The sequence below is a fragment of the Nerophis ophidion genome, linkage group LG19, assembly GCF_033978795.1.
Source record: "Nerophis ophidion isolate RoL-2023_Sa linkage group LG19, RoL_Noph_v1.0, whole genome shotgun sequence".
Classification (NCBI taxonomy): domain Eukaryota; kingdom Metazoa; phylum Chordata; class Actinopteri; order Syngnathiformes; family Syngnathidae; genus Nerophis; species Nerophis ophidion.
Genome location: NC_084629.1, coordinates 31,674,332 through 31,687,733, shown reverse-complemented (window position 1 = coordinate 31,687,733; position 13,402 = coordinate 31,674,332). Strand labels below are relative to the sequence as shown.

The 13,402-nt window shown below is 40.8% G+C and overlaps 1 protein-coding gene across 4 annotated transcripts in view; it reads right to left on the bottom strand.

Moving 5' to 3' along the window:
• The window catches only part of si:dkey-100n23.5, a 330,394-nt gene that overhangs the window by 56,995 nt on the left and 259,997 nt on the right, over positions 1-13,402 (bottom strand). For all 4 annotated transcript variants that reach the window (XM_061879835.1, XM_061879833.1, XM_061879826.1 and 1 more), the window contains one exon: positions 2,435-2,582. In XM_061879835.1, the coding sequence (XP_061735819.1) occupies positions 2,435-2,582 (148 nt within the window). The remainder of the gene's footprint in view (positions 1-2,434; positions 2,583-13,402) is intronic.

Here is a 13,402-nt window from a genome sequence, read left to right as displayed (position 1 = left end):
ATTGTAAGTGTATCTTGTGTTTTTTGTTGATTTAATAAATAAATAGATAAATAAATAAATAAAATAAAAAATTCTTCTGCGGCTCGGTGCTGTCACGCCAAATTTCTTCCCCCTACAAAAACCTTCCCCCCGGAAGACATTTGGCGTTAATGCTTGAAGGACCCCAATGAGGGTGGAAGGACCTTAAAGCAGCCCACACAGCTGCCTGTTTTAAAAGCATTATAATTGGCTTGATTGTCATTGGTGAAAAATAACGGTGAGGAAAAAATATTAGCATACCAGCATGCTAACCTTTCAATCTATTTTTGCTTCGCTAATTTTGCAGCTGTAACCCTTAAGAGTCATATAACTTGGTATTGTTCCGCTTTCATTGGAGGTGTTTCCAGGGGGAAGGTTTTTGTAGGGGAAAGAAATTTGGCATGACAGTACCAATCAAGCCGCGGCCCGGCCCGGTGGTTGGGACCACTGCGCTAGAGAATGAAGAGTGCTTGAAACCGCATTTCAACATCTCCGTTCGGTGCCACACCCACAAAATGCCGAAGCAACAATTTCCAGCTCAACACCGTATGAAAAAAATATCAACAGAAGGAGATAACGTGCGCAGGAACCTACCACAGAACAAAAGAAATACACTGTTTGATTTCCTATTATGCAGCTCATTTTTATTTGATAGTTATTGAAATATCTTGTGTGACATCATGCACAAAAGTGTACTTTATTTGTTTTGAACTATTGTAGTGGCGTTCTGTACAAAGAGCACCCTAATTTAGTGTTGTTTTGATATGTCATCTTAGTGACATCATGCACAAAAGTGCACTCATAGCTTGTTTTAAAATGTCTCTGACAATCTTGCACTTTCTGTTTTGGAAATGACATAGATGTTTGTGCCACTGCTTAATAATTGTTTAATAAATACAGTTTTGCTGAATTGACTTAGTTGGGATTTCCTTCTCTGCAGGAACGTTTAAAATGAGCAAAAAATAATGCAGTATGAAGAAGAATGTTTTAATATAGACACATGGAATCATCATACTGCTGTGATTATATGCATCAAGTGTTCATTCAAGGCTAAGGCAAAATATAGTGATATATATTGTGTATCATGGCCAAAAAATATGGAGATATCAATAAAAGGCCATATCGCCCAGCCCTAAATCAGTGTTAAAAATAACCGTTCAAAATATAAAACACTCATGCATTTTAATCCATCCATCCGTTTTCTACCGTACCTGTTCAAGAAATTGCATTAATGGTAAGAAGTATTCTATTTATTATTGGTTAGTTTCAAATTAACAATGTTAATAAAAAAGAGTAAGACTTATCAAACTCTAAAAATGTTGGTCTTACTTAAAAATGCATGCATTTAGTAGTATTCAGTGTTAAACAAATATTATATATTTGTTGTTATATTATATCCGGCTAGAGATGCTACCTCAGCAGAAACATTTAAGTCCCATCTTAAAACTCATTTGTATACTCTAGCCTTTAAATAGACCCCCTTTTTAGACCAGTTGATCTGCTGTTTCTTTTCTTTTCTCCTCTGCCCCCCTCTCCCTCGTGGAGGGGGGGGGAACACAGGTCCGGTGGCCATGGATGAAGTGCTCGCTGTCCAGAGTCGGTTGGGGACATCTCTGCGCTGCTGACCCCTCTCCGCACAGGATGGTCTCCTGCTGGCCCCACCATGGACTGGACTCTCACTGTTATGTTAGATCCACTATGGACTGGATTTTCACAATGCTATGTCAGACCGACTCTTCGTCCATAGCATCCGGTCTCCCTTAGGGGGGGGTTACCCACATTTGCGGTCCTCTCCAAGGTTTCTTATAGTCTTTCTCATCGACGTCCCACTGGGTTGTGAGTTTTTACTTGCCCTCATATGGGCGTTGAACCGTGGATGTCGCTGTGACTTGTGATTTAGGGCTATATAAAGAAACATTGATTAATTGATTGATTGATATGGCTCTCACGGAAATGCATTTTAAAATATTTGGCTTTCATGGCTCTCTCACCCAAAAAGGTTCCCGACCCCTGTCTTAGAACCTTTTCCCTCCGTAGTTAGTTTTGTAAATTTAGTGGTCAAATTAGATCTGTTCAAGAGCCTGTTTTGGATCCTTTCCCTTGTCATAAATAAAGAACTGCTTCCTGAGTCCTGGGCTTGAGTTCACAGTCTAATTCTGGTCGTGACAATAGGACTATTAGGTATTGGAAGTGTAGCAAAGCCTTTTTTGAAAGCGAATTAACCTGATTCTCTCAAAAGTGGGGCAAGCACGTTTAGGTGCTCATAAACAGGCTCAGGAGACACATTTGACTGGTTGCTTGTTTTAAAAAGGGGACCTGTAACCTCCTGAGAGCCAGCATCCTCTGCAGTGGACATTTGTGTTTTGCAAAACAGTTCCCAGTAGTGATTTTAAGGACAGCATGTGTATGTTTGTACCTGCATGCCAGTAGGGCTCAGGAGGCTCCACCAGTCCCGATCCAGGCCAAATACGAAGGCATTGGCCAAGCCGTGAAGAGGAGCGGACAGGACGTGCAACAGGGTGAGGGAGAAGGATGGATCCTGCGGGTAGAGGGCATTATGGAGCCTGCGAGGAGGGGGACAAAGTGGCAGATGTAAGTTGAAATAAAAAAAGAAGACGAAACAACCTGGTTCAAAGATAACGATAGAACCAATGAAGTGGGAGAGGAAAAACTGTCGAGGAAAAAAGGAGAGGTTGGCAGATGAAGCGGAAGAGTCGGGAAGAGGACAAGTGAGTGACAGAGCGCGAAGGAAGGGTGAAAAGGAGAAGTAATGAGAGCGAGCGTCACAGTCACGAGGGGGGGGAGCCTAGGGGGAGGGCGAAAAGGAGCGAGGCGAGCTTTATATCAGCGTTTAAGAGCCCATTAGGCAGCGCGAGACGTCTGGGCTGACACATTCTTGGCTGCCGCTTCGACAGCACGCAGCACTTTACAAGGACAGGGGAAAGAAGCAGGGAAGCGGTGTCGCGCCATTCCGCTCCTCTCATCCGCCGTCTCCAAAATTCTCACCATAGCATCCTGCCTGCCCGTTCACACATTTCTCCCCATTGGCCGGCGTTTTGCTTTCATCGCCGACTCGCTTCATTTTGCCCCGTGTGCAAACGAATGGCCGCCCCCGAGAAGGACGCCAGCCAGCCATTAACCCTGGATTAACCTTGTATTAGGGGCTCCTCGCAGGGGTTAGCGTGCCACTAATGTTTTTTATTGATCTATCAGCCAGGGAATCAAAGCGTATGCTGCTCACAGCAATTGCCGCGAGCTGCCGCCAAAAGTAAGAGGCCGCCACCGCTGCTGCCTCCGCGGTTGACCTCGGCGCTTGGAAAGTCATCCCCAGGCTACTTGTGATCCGCCGGGGAGGAAAACCTGACCATGCGTGGAAAGGAAGAGATGGCTGTAATACAAGACTCCGCAACGACGTAACACCAACGCTTTTAGACATTTCTCTCCTTTTCGCTTGCATTATTTTGCCCCTCTTGAAACTATGTGACACTCTGTACTTATGAGACCCTCGCCATGGTTAAATGTATTACAGCTGACTCCAGCAGAATAAGTGAGGGAAGGGAGGTGTAACGGCCTCGCTATATCGCCACCTATCTACACAAATAGTGCATAAGGAGTCATGGATTGTGCCAAGGAGAGGTCAGAATTTGAAAATCACCTTTGTGTTGAAAGTCTCCGGTTTGAAAACACTTAACCTTGCTGGTGAAATTAGTAAAAGCTCAAAGATAAAAGAAGTGCACTGCCATTGTTCAGCAGAGACGCAGGAACAAGGCTACAATCTAAAACTTTTTCTTCATTTCCTAAAAATAAAATAATTCACACAGTCCAATTTGTTGTTGCACTTTACTAAAAATAAACAATGTAAACCAGTGATTCTCAAACAGTTGTATAGGTACCAGTAGTGGTACTCTGGCTCAATCTAGTGCAGGGGTCGGCAACCTTCAGCCCACAAAGGGCCATTTGTGCCCACTTCCCCCCAAATAAAACCCAACTAGAGCTGCAAACTATGTTCGATTCCTAAAATGACAATAACACCACTTATAGTTTCGTTACATGTATGCTATTGATGAAATCACAAACTTGACAACGATTCACATTTTATTTCTGGGTATAAGCAAATTATCAAATTATTTTGAACCTTCGAAAAAAAATACACTGGTCCTTCCCTTAATTATTGAATTTGAAAAAAATCAAGTAGCACCAATATTCTGAAGGCATACAACTGTGTTATATTTTATTTGACTTAAAAAGGGAAAAGAACAACCTGGTCATCAATGAAAGCAAATTAATCCGTCCATGAAGCATTAAATTATCTATTTTCATCAGAAATGTTTCTCTTTTTTTGATCCGTCCATTGCTAGCTTGCCTGGGGTTGACCGCTAAAAACAATACAATTGCTTGGCAGCAAGAAATGACACACATGGGCTGTGACATACGCGAATCCTTTAGGGGTGATGGACGGCTGGGCAGCACCAGAGAAGCTGCAGCCTGCTACCGTAGCCCCCACTCCTCCCCCCCCCTGTCTGTTGCAAGTCTCGAGATGTATGTTGTAATATGTATATGTGCTTTACATGGTCACTACTGCCTACTTTGTCTTGTTATATTCTTATTTTACTGTTATATTTTTATTCCCATTGTTGCTTTTTATTTTTTTTATTCTTATTGTAATATTTCTCTATTTTGTTTCCATTTAAACCCCCATTATTTACTTTTTACTTTTATTTAAATTGATCTCAACTCTGTACACTGCTGCTGGAATTTTAATTTTCCTGAAGGAACTCTCCTGAAGGAATCAATAAAGTACTATCTATCTATCTATCTATCTATCTATCTATCTATCTATCTATCTATCTATCTATCTATCTATTTGGTATGAAGGTCTTTTCTCACTCCAGACTGGGCCCTCTTAGGAACCCAGTCTAGATTGTATTTTTTTTACTCATCCTCCCCCAGTGTTTACATTTTTCCCATCTTTTACAAGGCGCCTTGTGGCGACCCATCAGCGTTCCTGTTCTGTCACCCGGTACACTGTTTGTCTAATCTTGAACGGGTTTGTGCTGAAAACAAAGTTTCAGTGTACTTGTGCAATGACAATAAAGACCTACCTACCTACCTACCTACCTACCTTCGATCGACAATATATCAAAATGTTTTATTATCATATGATAAGATACCAGAACTCTCCAAAATAACAACTGTTGGACTAAATACAACTAAATCAATTTAATTAATTAAGTAACCATTATTTGTTGACATTTTGTTTCAAAGCCAAAGAGAGCCACGGCGGTGGCATGAAAGAGCCGTATGTGGCTCCAGAGCCGCGAGTTGCAGATCCCTGATCTAGTGGTACACCAAAGAATCAATGAAGTTGTTTATTTTGTAATATTGAAACACAGTGTTATTGTTCAAACTGTGTGTAATGTTACAGTGGGCAAAATATTAAATATACTTGTGAAATAAAACCTCTGACTTGTTTTTTGTTTTTGAATGTATACTTAGACTTACTACGTTACTGTATTTTAATGTTGGTCATTATGGTAGTACTTGGAAAGCCAAGTGTTTTATAAGGTGGTACTTGGTGAAAAAAAGTTTAGGAACCACTAATGTATTATTGAGGCATAACTCAGGATACCCGTGCCTCAGCTGAAATGTCTTTCGGGTAACGAGCTCTCTCAGCTAACTGTTATGCTCTAGGTCAGTGGTTCTAAAATGGGGGTACGTGTACCCCTGGGGGTACTTGAAGGTATGCCAAGGGGTATGTGAGATTTTTTTTAAATATTCTAAAAATAGCAACAATTCAAAAATCCTTTATAACTATATTTATTGAATAATACCACAACAAAATATGAAAGTAAGTTCATAAAGTGTGAAAAGAAATGCAACAATGCAATATTCAGTGTTGATAAGCTAGATTTTTTGTGGACATGTTCCATAAATATAGGTGCTAAAGATGTCTTTTTTTGTGAAGAAATGTTTAGAATTAAGTTCATGAATCCAGATGGATGTTTATTACCACTCTAAGTTGATGATTACTTGTATGTGTAGAAATCTTTTTTTATAATTGAATCACTTGATTTTTTTTCAACAAGTTTTTAGTCATTTTTATATATTTTTTTTCCCCAAATAGTTCAAGAAAGACCACTACAAATTAGCAATATTTGGCACTGTTATACAATTTAATAAATCAGAAACTGATGACATAGTGCTGTATTTTACTTCTTTATCTCTTTTTTTCAACCAAAAATGCTTTGCTCTGATTAAGGGTACTTGAATTCAAAAAAATGTTCACAGGGGGTACATCACTGAAAAAAGGTTGAGAACCACTGCTCTAGGTTGCGAGCAAAAATTCAGGTTATGAGCCGCCACACTGCAAGTTGGAGTAATGAATGCCACAGTGAACCCTAAAAAAGGTGACCAGAACATCCGGTCTTCCTCGCTAGCATTAGCTTATAAATAAATGATAAATGGGTTGTACTTGTATAGCGCTTTTCTACCTTCAAGGTACTCAAAGCGCTTTGACACTACTTCCACATTTACCCATTCACACACACATTCACACACTGATGGAGGGAGCTGCCATGCAAGGCGCCCACCAGCACCCATCAGGAGCAAGGGTGAAGTGTCTTGCTCAGGACACAACGGACGTGACGAGGTTGGTTCTAGGTGGGATTTGAACCAGTGACCCTCGGGTTGCGCACGGCCACTCTTCCACTGCGCCACGCCGTTATAACTAGAGATCAAAATAACTTATGAACATAAGAAAGTGAGTGAGAAGAAGAAGTGTATGGTATTCATTGAATCAAAGAAATAAATCATCAAAAACATGGCTGTGGAGCTGACTTGGTGAAGCAATTCAAGCAATACACTGCTAGTCTGCGCCACACTGAAGCTAAAGGAGTCTCATGCAAACCAAGGTTATTTTAAATAATACCTAAAAAGGCGGACATTTATTCAAGAAAATATAGAGATGATGGCCGATGCTGTGTTTGACTGAACTGCAGAAGTTCATTCTCCAAGCTGTACGTTATTACATTACTTCATAAAACTACTGTACTTGTTAGTAGAACGTTCCATTGTGTTCTTTTTATGGAATATTATCTGAAAGTTTGTTTTTTCATTTTAAACGGCATGTCACATGTTAAAATTGTGCTGTTTTGGATGGGATGTAAATCAATGTTGATTTAAATTTGTTTCAACAAAGTTTTTAAGGTTCGAGCTGCATCATAAAACCCATTCAACTCGTATCTCGTGTATCACTGTATATTAATTCAAATGTATTAAACATATTTTTTTTTTCTGAGAAATACCTGCTAGCAGTTTTAGCAGCCGTTTACCCAAAAGCAAAGCAGTTTTGCATTTAGTTCCACACTGTCTTATAATAAAGCCGACAGTTGACTTTGGAATATTTAGAAGGGAGGAAATTTCACGACTGGATTTGTTGCACAGGTGGCATCCTGCGACAATTCCACGCTGGAAATCACTGAGCTCCTGAGAGCGGACCATTCTTTCACAAATGTTAGTAGAAACAGTCTCCATGCCTAAATGCTTGTTTTTATACACCTGTGGCCAGGCCAAGTGATTAGGACACCAGATTCTGATCATTTGAATGGGTGGCCAAATACATTTGGCAATATAGCTTATATCGCAATAGACACCTAAATCAGTGGTTCTCAAATGGGGGTACTTGAAGGCATGCCAAGGTGTACGTGAGATTTTTTTTTAAATATTTTAAAAATAGCAACAATTCAAAGATCCTTTATAATAATATTTATTAAATAATACTTCAACAAAATATGAATATAAGTTCATAAACTGTAAAACTTACATTCAACTTTAAGTCCCCAAAAAGGGCACTTTAAGTTGATGATTACTCCCATGTGTAGAAATCTTATTATTGAATCACTTCTTTATTTTTCAGCAAGTTTTTGTTATTGTTATGTTTTTTTCCAAATAGTTCAAGATATACCACTACAAATGAGCAATATCTTGCACTGTTACACAATTTAATAAATCAGAAACCGATGACATAGTGCTGTATTTTACTTCTTTATCTCTTTTTTTTTCAACCAAAAATGCTTTGCTCTGATTAGGGGGTACTTGAATTAAAAAAATGTTCACAGGGGGTACATCACTGAAAAAAGGTTGAGAACCACTGACCTTAATTATATAAATAAAAAATATGCTCGATAAAACGTATGACCATTTATTTTAATACTTTATCTGAAGAAACCGGAAGTTGCAAAGCAAGGTTGGTAGCATGAACAAAGGCACTCGCTCTCCGGTAACCGAGCAACACGGGAAGTGATCACGTGACACGCTAACAGCCAATCAGGTAACAGTATCAACTATCACATTTGGTTGCGCCATCTTGTTGTCTCGCAGTTGATTCATTGCATTAGGGGAAAAGAGAACGTAAAGGTGCTGGTTAGCGCCTTGCATGGCAGCTCCCTCCATCAGTGTGTGAATGTGTGTGTGAATGGGTAAATGTGGAAGTAGTGTCAAAGTGCTTTGAGTACCTTGACAGTAGAAAAGCGCTATACAAGTACAACTCATTTATCATTACTTTAAAATAGAGGGCTGCAGAGAGCTAAGAAATTGTCGATAAAACAGGAAATCATTTTGAAAGTATGGCAGTTTTTTGGATATACGTCATAAAAATATCAGTAATGATCGATATCAAACACTTATATCGCGATACGGATATCAGCCCTACTTTTATCCATCCATCCATCCAAGTTCTACCACTTGTCCCACTCGGGGTCGCTGGAGCCTATCTCAGGTGCATTCGGGCGGAAGGCGGTGTACACCCTGCATAAGTCGTCACCTCATCACAGGGCCAACACAGATAGACAGACAACATTCACACTCACATTCACACACTAGGGCCAATTTAGTGTTACCAATCAACCTATCCCCAGGTGCATGTCTTTGGCTGTGGGATGAAACCGGAGTACCCGGCGGGAACCCATGCAGTCACGGGGAGGACATGCAAACTCCACACAGAAAGATCCCGAGCCCGGGATTGAACCCAAGACAACTCAGGGTCTTCGTATTGTGAGGCAGGTGCACTAACCTTCACCTCATTGCTAAATCAGGTTTCTGTGACCAAAAGGCCTCGTGTTGACTGTAGATCGCTCTTCATCAGTTATTAATGACAAGCACCACAATTCTTAATTATTATTTTCAATAGGTTAGCCCTATACTCCTTTGTCACGCTCCGTGAAGTACAGCTGAGGTTGTCCCCCCCCCCTCTTTGTCAAACCTCAAGACAGAACTGCAGGTGCGCAGCCCGGAAGATGATTATGTAGATTTGTTCTCAAATCTGCTCATAATCCTCTCTTATCCTCTTTCGCAGCAGAATGTTGGAAGGTTTATTTTTTATTAATCTGTCCCCACAAAAAAACATATAAATATCCGTCCATCCATTTTCTACCGCTTATTCCCTTTTGGGGTCGCGGGGGGCGCTGGCGCCTATCTCAGCTACAATCGGGCGGAAGGCAGGGTACACCGTGGACAAGTCGCCACCTCGTCGCAGGGCCAACACAGATGGACGGACAACATTCACACTCACATTCACACACTAGGGCCAATTTAGTGTTGCCAATCAACCTATCCCCAGGTGCTTGTCTTTGGAAGTGGGAGGAAGCCGGAGTACCCAGAGGGAACCCACGCATTCACGGGGAGAACATGCAAACTCCACACAGAAAGATCCCGAGCCTGGGATTGAACCCAGGACTGCAGGACCTTCCTATTGTGAGGCAGACGCACTAACCCCTCTGTCACCGTGAAGCCCTACATATAAATATATATACCGCCAGGCATGTAGTATGCGCCTGCCTTGAATTACTGCCGGGTCAAACTCGCTCCCCAAATTTATTAGTGCATGCTTACTTTTACCGCCGGGTCAAATTCGTGACGTCACGAGTGACGCTATCCCTTTCGTCATTTTCAAAATAGAGGAGTTTTTTTTTCCTTTTACTATGTGTAAACCAGGGGTCTTGTTCCACAGCCATACAGATCACACTGATGGTTGTGATATAAAACAACTTTAACACTCTTAATAATATGTGCCACACTCTGTGATCCCACACCAAACACATTTTGGGAGAACATCGGCTCTGTAACACATTATAAATGCAACATAAGAATTACCCACAATGCCATGCATCCATGACTCTTGGCTATACTATACAACCCGCTAGCACCAACCCCCCCCCTCTACGTGCGTTGGTTGAGTTGGGCGCGGTTGGGGGCGGGTGTATAATATAGCCAAGAGTCATGGATGGATGGCCTTGTGGGTAATTCTTATGTTGCGTTTACAATGTGTTACAGAGCCAATGTTCTGCAGAAATGTGTTTGGGGTGGGTTCACAGAGTGTGGTGCATATTAGTAAGAGTGTTAAAGTTGTTTATATCACAACCATCAGTGTAAAAGGTATGGCTGTTGACCAAGTATGCATTGCAATCTCGTATGAGAAGCAGCGAAATGCATGCGTCCGGCCGGCACGCAGATAGCGTTGTGTAAAGGCGGTCGCGATGACCGCCTTTACACAACCGCGGCCGCAGAATAATTTATTTTTTTTAATCACACTCAATTTTTTACTGCATGCCATTGGTAAGCACAGGGGTGAGGAAAGGTTTTAAAATTATTAGCGCCTGCTTACTTTTACCGCATGCCTTGAATAAGCGCAGGAGTGAGAAGAGGTTTTAAATTAATTAGCGCCCCGGGGGCTATTCAAGGAAATACGGTACACATATATGTGTATATATTAGGGTTGTGAACGATAAACCGATGCGACCGAGTATTCGTTTCAACAGGTGAGCAATTAGGCTGCATCGGTAGCAGACTCCTCAATCGATGCGAATAATCCATGAATTCCTGTCTGAATCGGTTATAGAGTCATGGATCTGTTATTGCGAGACTTTGCATGGGTTGGCTAGAGTACAATACGCGCCAGCGTCTCTAAAACAACGCGAGAGCTGAAGCTTCTTGGCAAACGCAGTAGCAGCCTAGCTAGTATTAGCACGAGTGATAAACAAGGAAAAACACAGAAAATGAAGGAGGAGAACGAAAGCGTCAGTCTGACCGAAGGTGATAATGGACCGAGAAAGATTTCGACGCATCGGGGAGACGGAAATCCAAAGTGTGGAAAGTTTTTGGGTTTTATAAGAAGGAAGGGAAGCTCGACAGAAGACATGCTATTTGTAAATATTGTCGAGCATCGTTAACGTACACTGCAATATCAAGTAATACTCACTTGCCAGTATCAAGTATATTCTACTTACCACATGACATAACAGTTGTGAAGATATTAAGTAACAGTTGCCTAAATGCATCAAAGTTTTAAGTTATATTTATATAAACAAATTAAGTAAAGTCTACTTGTTTTTCATCGGCAGGAACATCATTCTACTCAAAGTATTAAGTACATTTTATATACCGTATTTCCTTGATTAGCCGCTGGGGCGCTAATTAATTTAAAACCTCTTCTAACTCCTGCGTTAATCAATGGCATGCAGTTAAATACTGAGTGTGATAACAAAAATTTAATAAAAAATTATTCATGCCGTCTGCGTGCTGGAAGGACACATGCATTTCGTTGCTTCCTACACGAGATTGCAATGCATACTTGGTCAACGGCCATACCTTTTACACTGACGGTTTTGATATAAACAACTTTAACATTTTTACGAATATGGGCCTCACTCTGTGAACCCACACCAAACACATTTCTGGAGAACATCGGCTCTGTAACACATTATAAACGCAAGATAAGAATTACCCATAATGCCACCTTGCAGTGCTCTGTGAAGTGATCCTAACGGCTGGAGCAGAGCCAGTCGGCCGGAGCCTGTTGTGCTGTGCGCATGCGTCGTCGCGCATGCGTTTCAAAACACTAGATTTCCAAAGTAAAGTTTATGTAATATTTTTAGGTTTATGTACGTACAACTATTAAACATTTAAATAGTATGAGGAAACATAAGTAAAACTTACTCTTCCCTCTTTTTTCAGTGTGTAAAGAGGAAACACGGCCAAGAGTATGGTGAGTTAAAACCCTGTGCCACATTTGGAGATGTGTTATAGGTGTGTAACTTGTTTACATTGTAATGTTGCACCTTTGTTACCTATAGTGTTCAAAACACTACATGCTCAGATTGAAATATTGAATCTTTGTTACCTACCTCTCGTGTTCAAAACTATGCTCAGGCTGAAATATTGCACTTTGTTGTTACTATTATGTGCTACCTTTACCTCTGGAGTTCCCTATCCTACAATTCAGCCAGACTTTTTTTGGTCCATGTCTAAAAGTAAATACATTGACATGTGATTTTGTTGTTCTGTTTTTTTTTCGCCAGTGCCATAAAGCCACAATGCTTGGGGATTTGCTTCAATATTAACCGTCAAATCGAATCGTATCGTTCAGAATCGAATCGAATCGGTCTGTAATAAAAGGATATCGTTTTTGAATCGAATCGTAACCTGTGTATCTAGATCAGGGGTGTCAAACTCAAATACAGAGTGGGCCAAAATTTGAAACTGAACAAAGCCGTGGGCCAAGGTTGAACAAATTAACCTTTTAATAGGGACCCAAACAAGTTTTGCATTGAATATTGAACAAGCAAGGCTTATATAACTTTATAGTGACAAGCAAAATTGAGTTTCAAATTATAATTATAATAATTAAAAAATCTCAATGGCATATCAAATAAAATAAAATAAAAAATTGGGGGTGGTTGGGGTTTGGTGGTAGTGGGGGTGTATATTGTAGTGTCCCGGAAGAGTTAGTGTTGCAAGGGCTTCAGGGTATTTCTTCTGTTGTGTTTATGTTCTGTTACGGTGCGGATGTTCTCCCGAAATGTGTTTGTCATTCTTGTTTGGTGTGGGTTCACAGTGTGGCGCATATTTGTAACAGTGTTAAAGTTGTTTATACGGCCACCCTCAGTGTGACCTGTATGGCTGTTGAGCAAGTGTGCCTTGCATTCACTTGTGTGTGTTAATGCCGCATGTATTATGTGACTGTGCTGGCACGTTGTTTGTATGGCGGAAAAGCGGACGTGACAGCAGGCTGTAGAGGAGTAAAGGCAGTGCCTTAGAGGCACGTCCCCCAATTTTGTTGTCCGGGTGAACTCTCCCACTGGATCTTTCCTAGTTACCGATCAACCTGACTGGGATTTGAACCTACTCCTCTTTAAATGGGAGATAGCTGTTTTTGACTAGTAAAACATTTAAAAACACAACAACCAACTTATAAAACAATAAAAATTACTCTAAAACACATAAAATGACTCCTAAGAGATGCACAGTGACAACTCAAACATAAATTACTCCTAAAACACGTAACAAGACTCCTAAAACACATAATAAGAATCCTAAAACACGTAAAAAG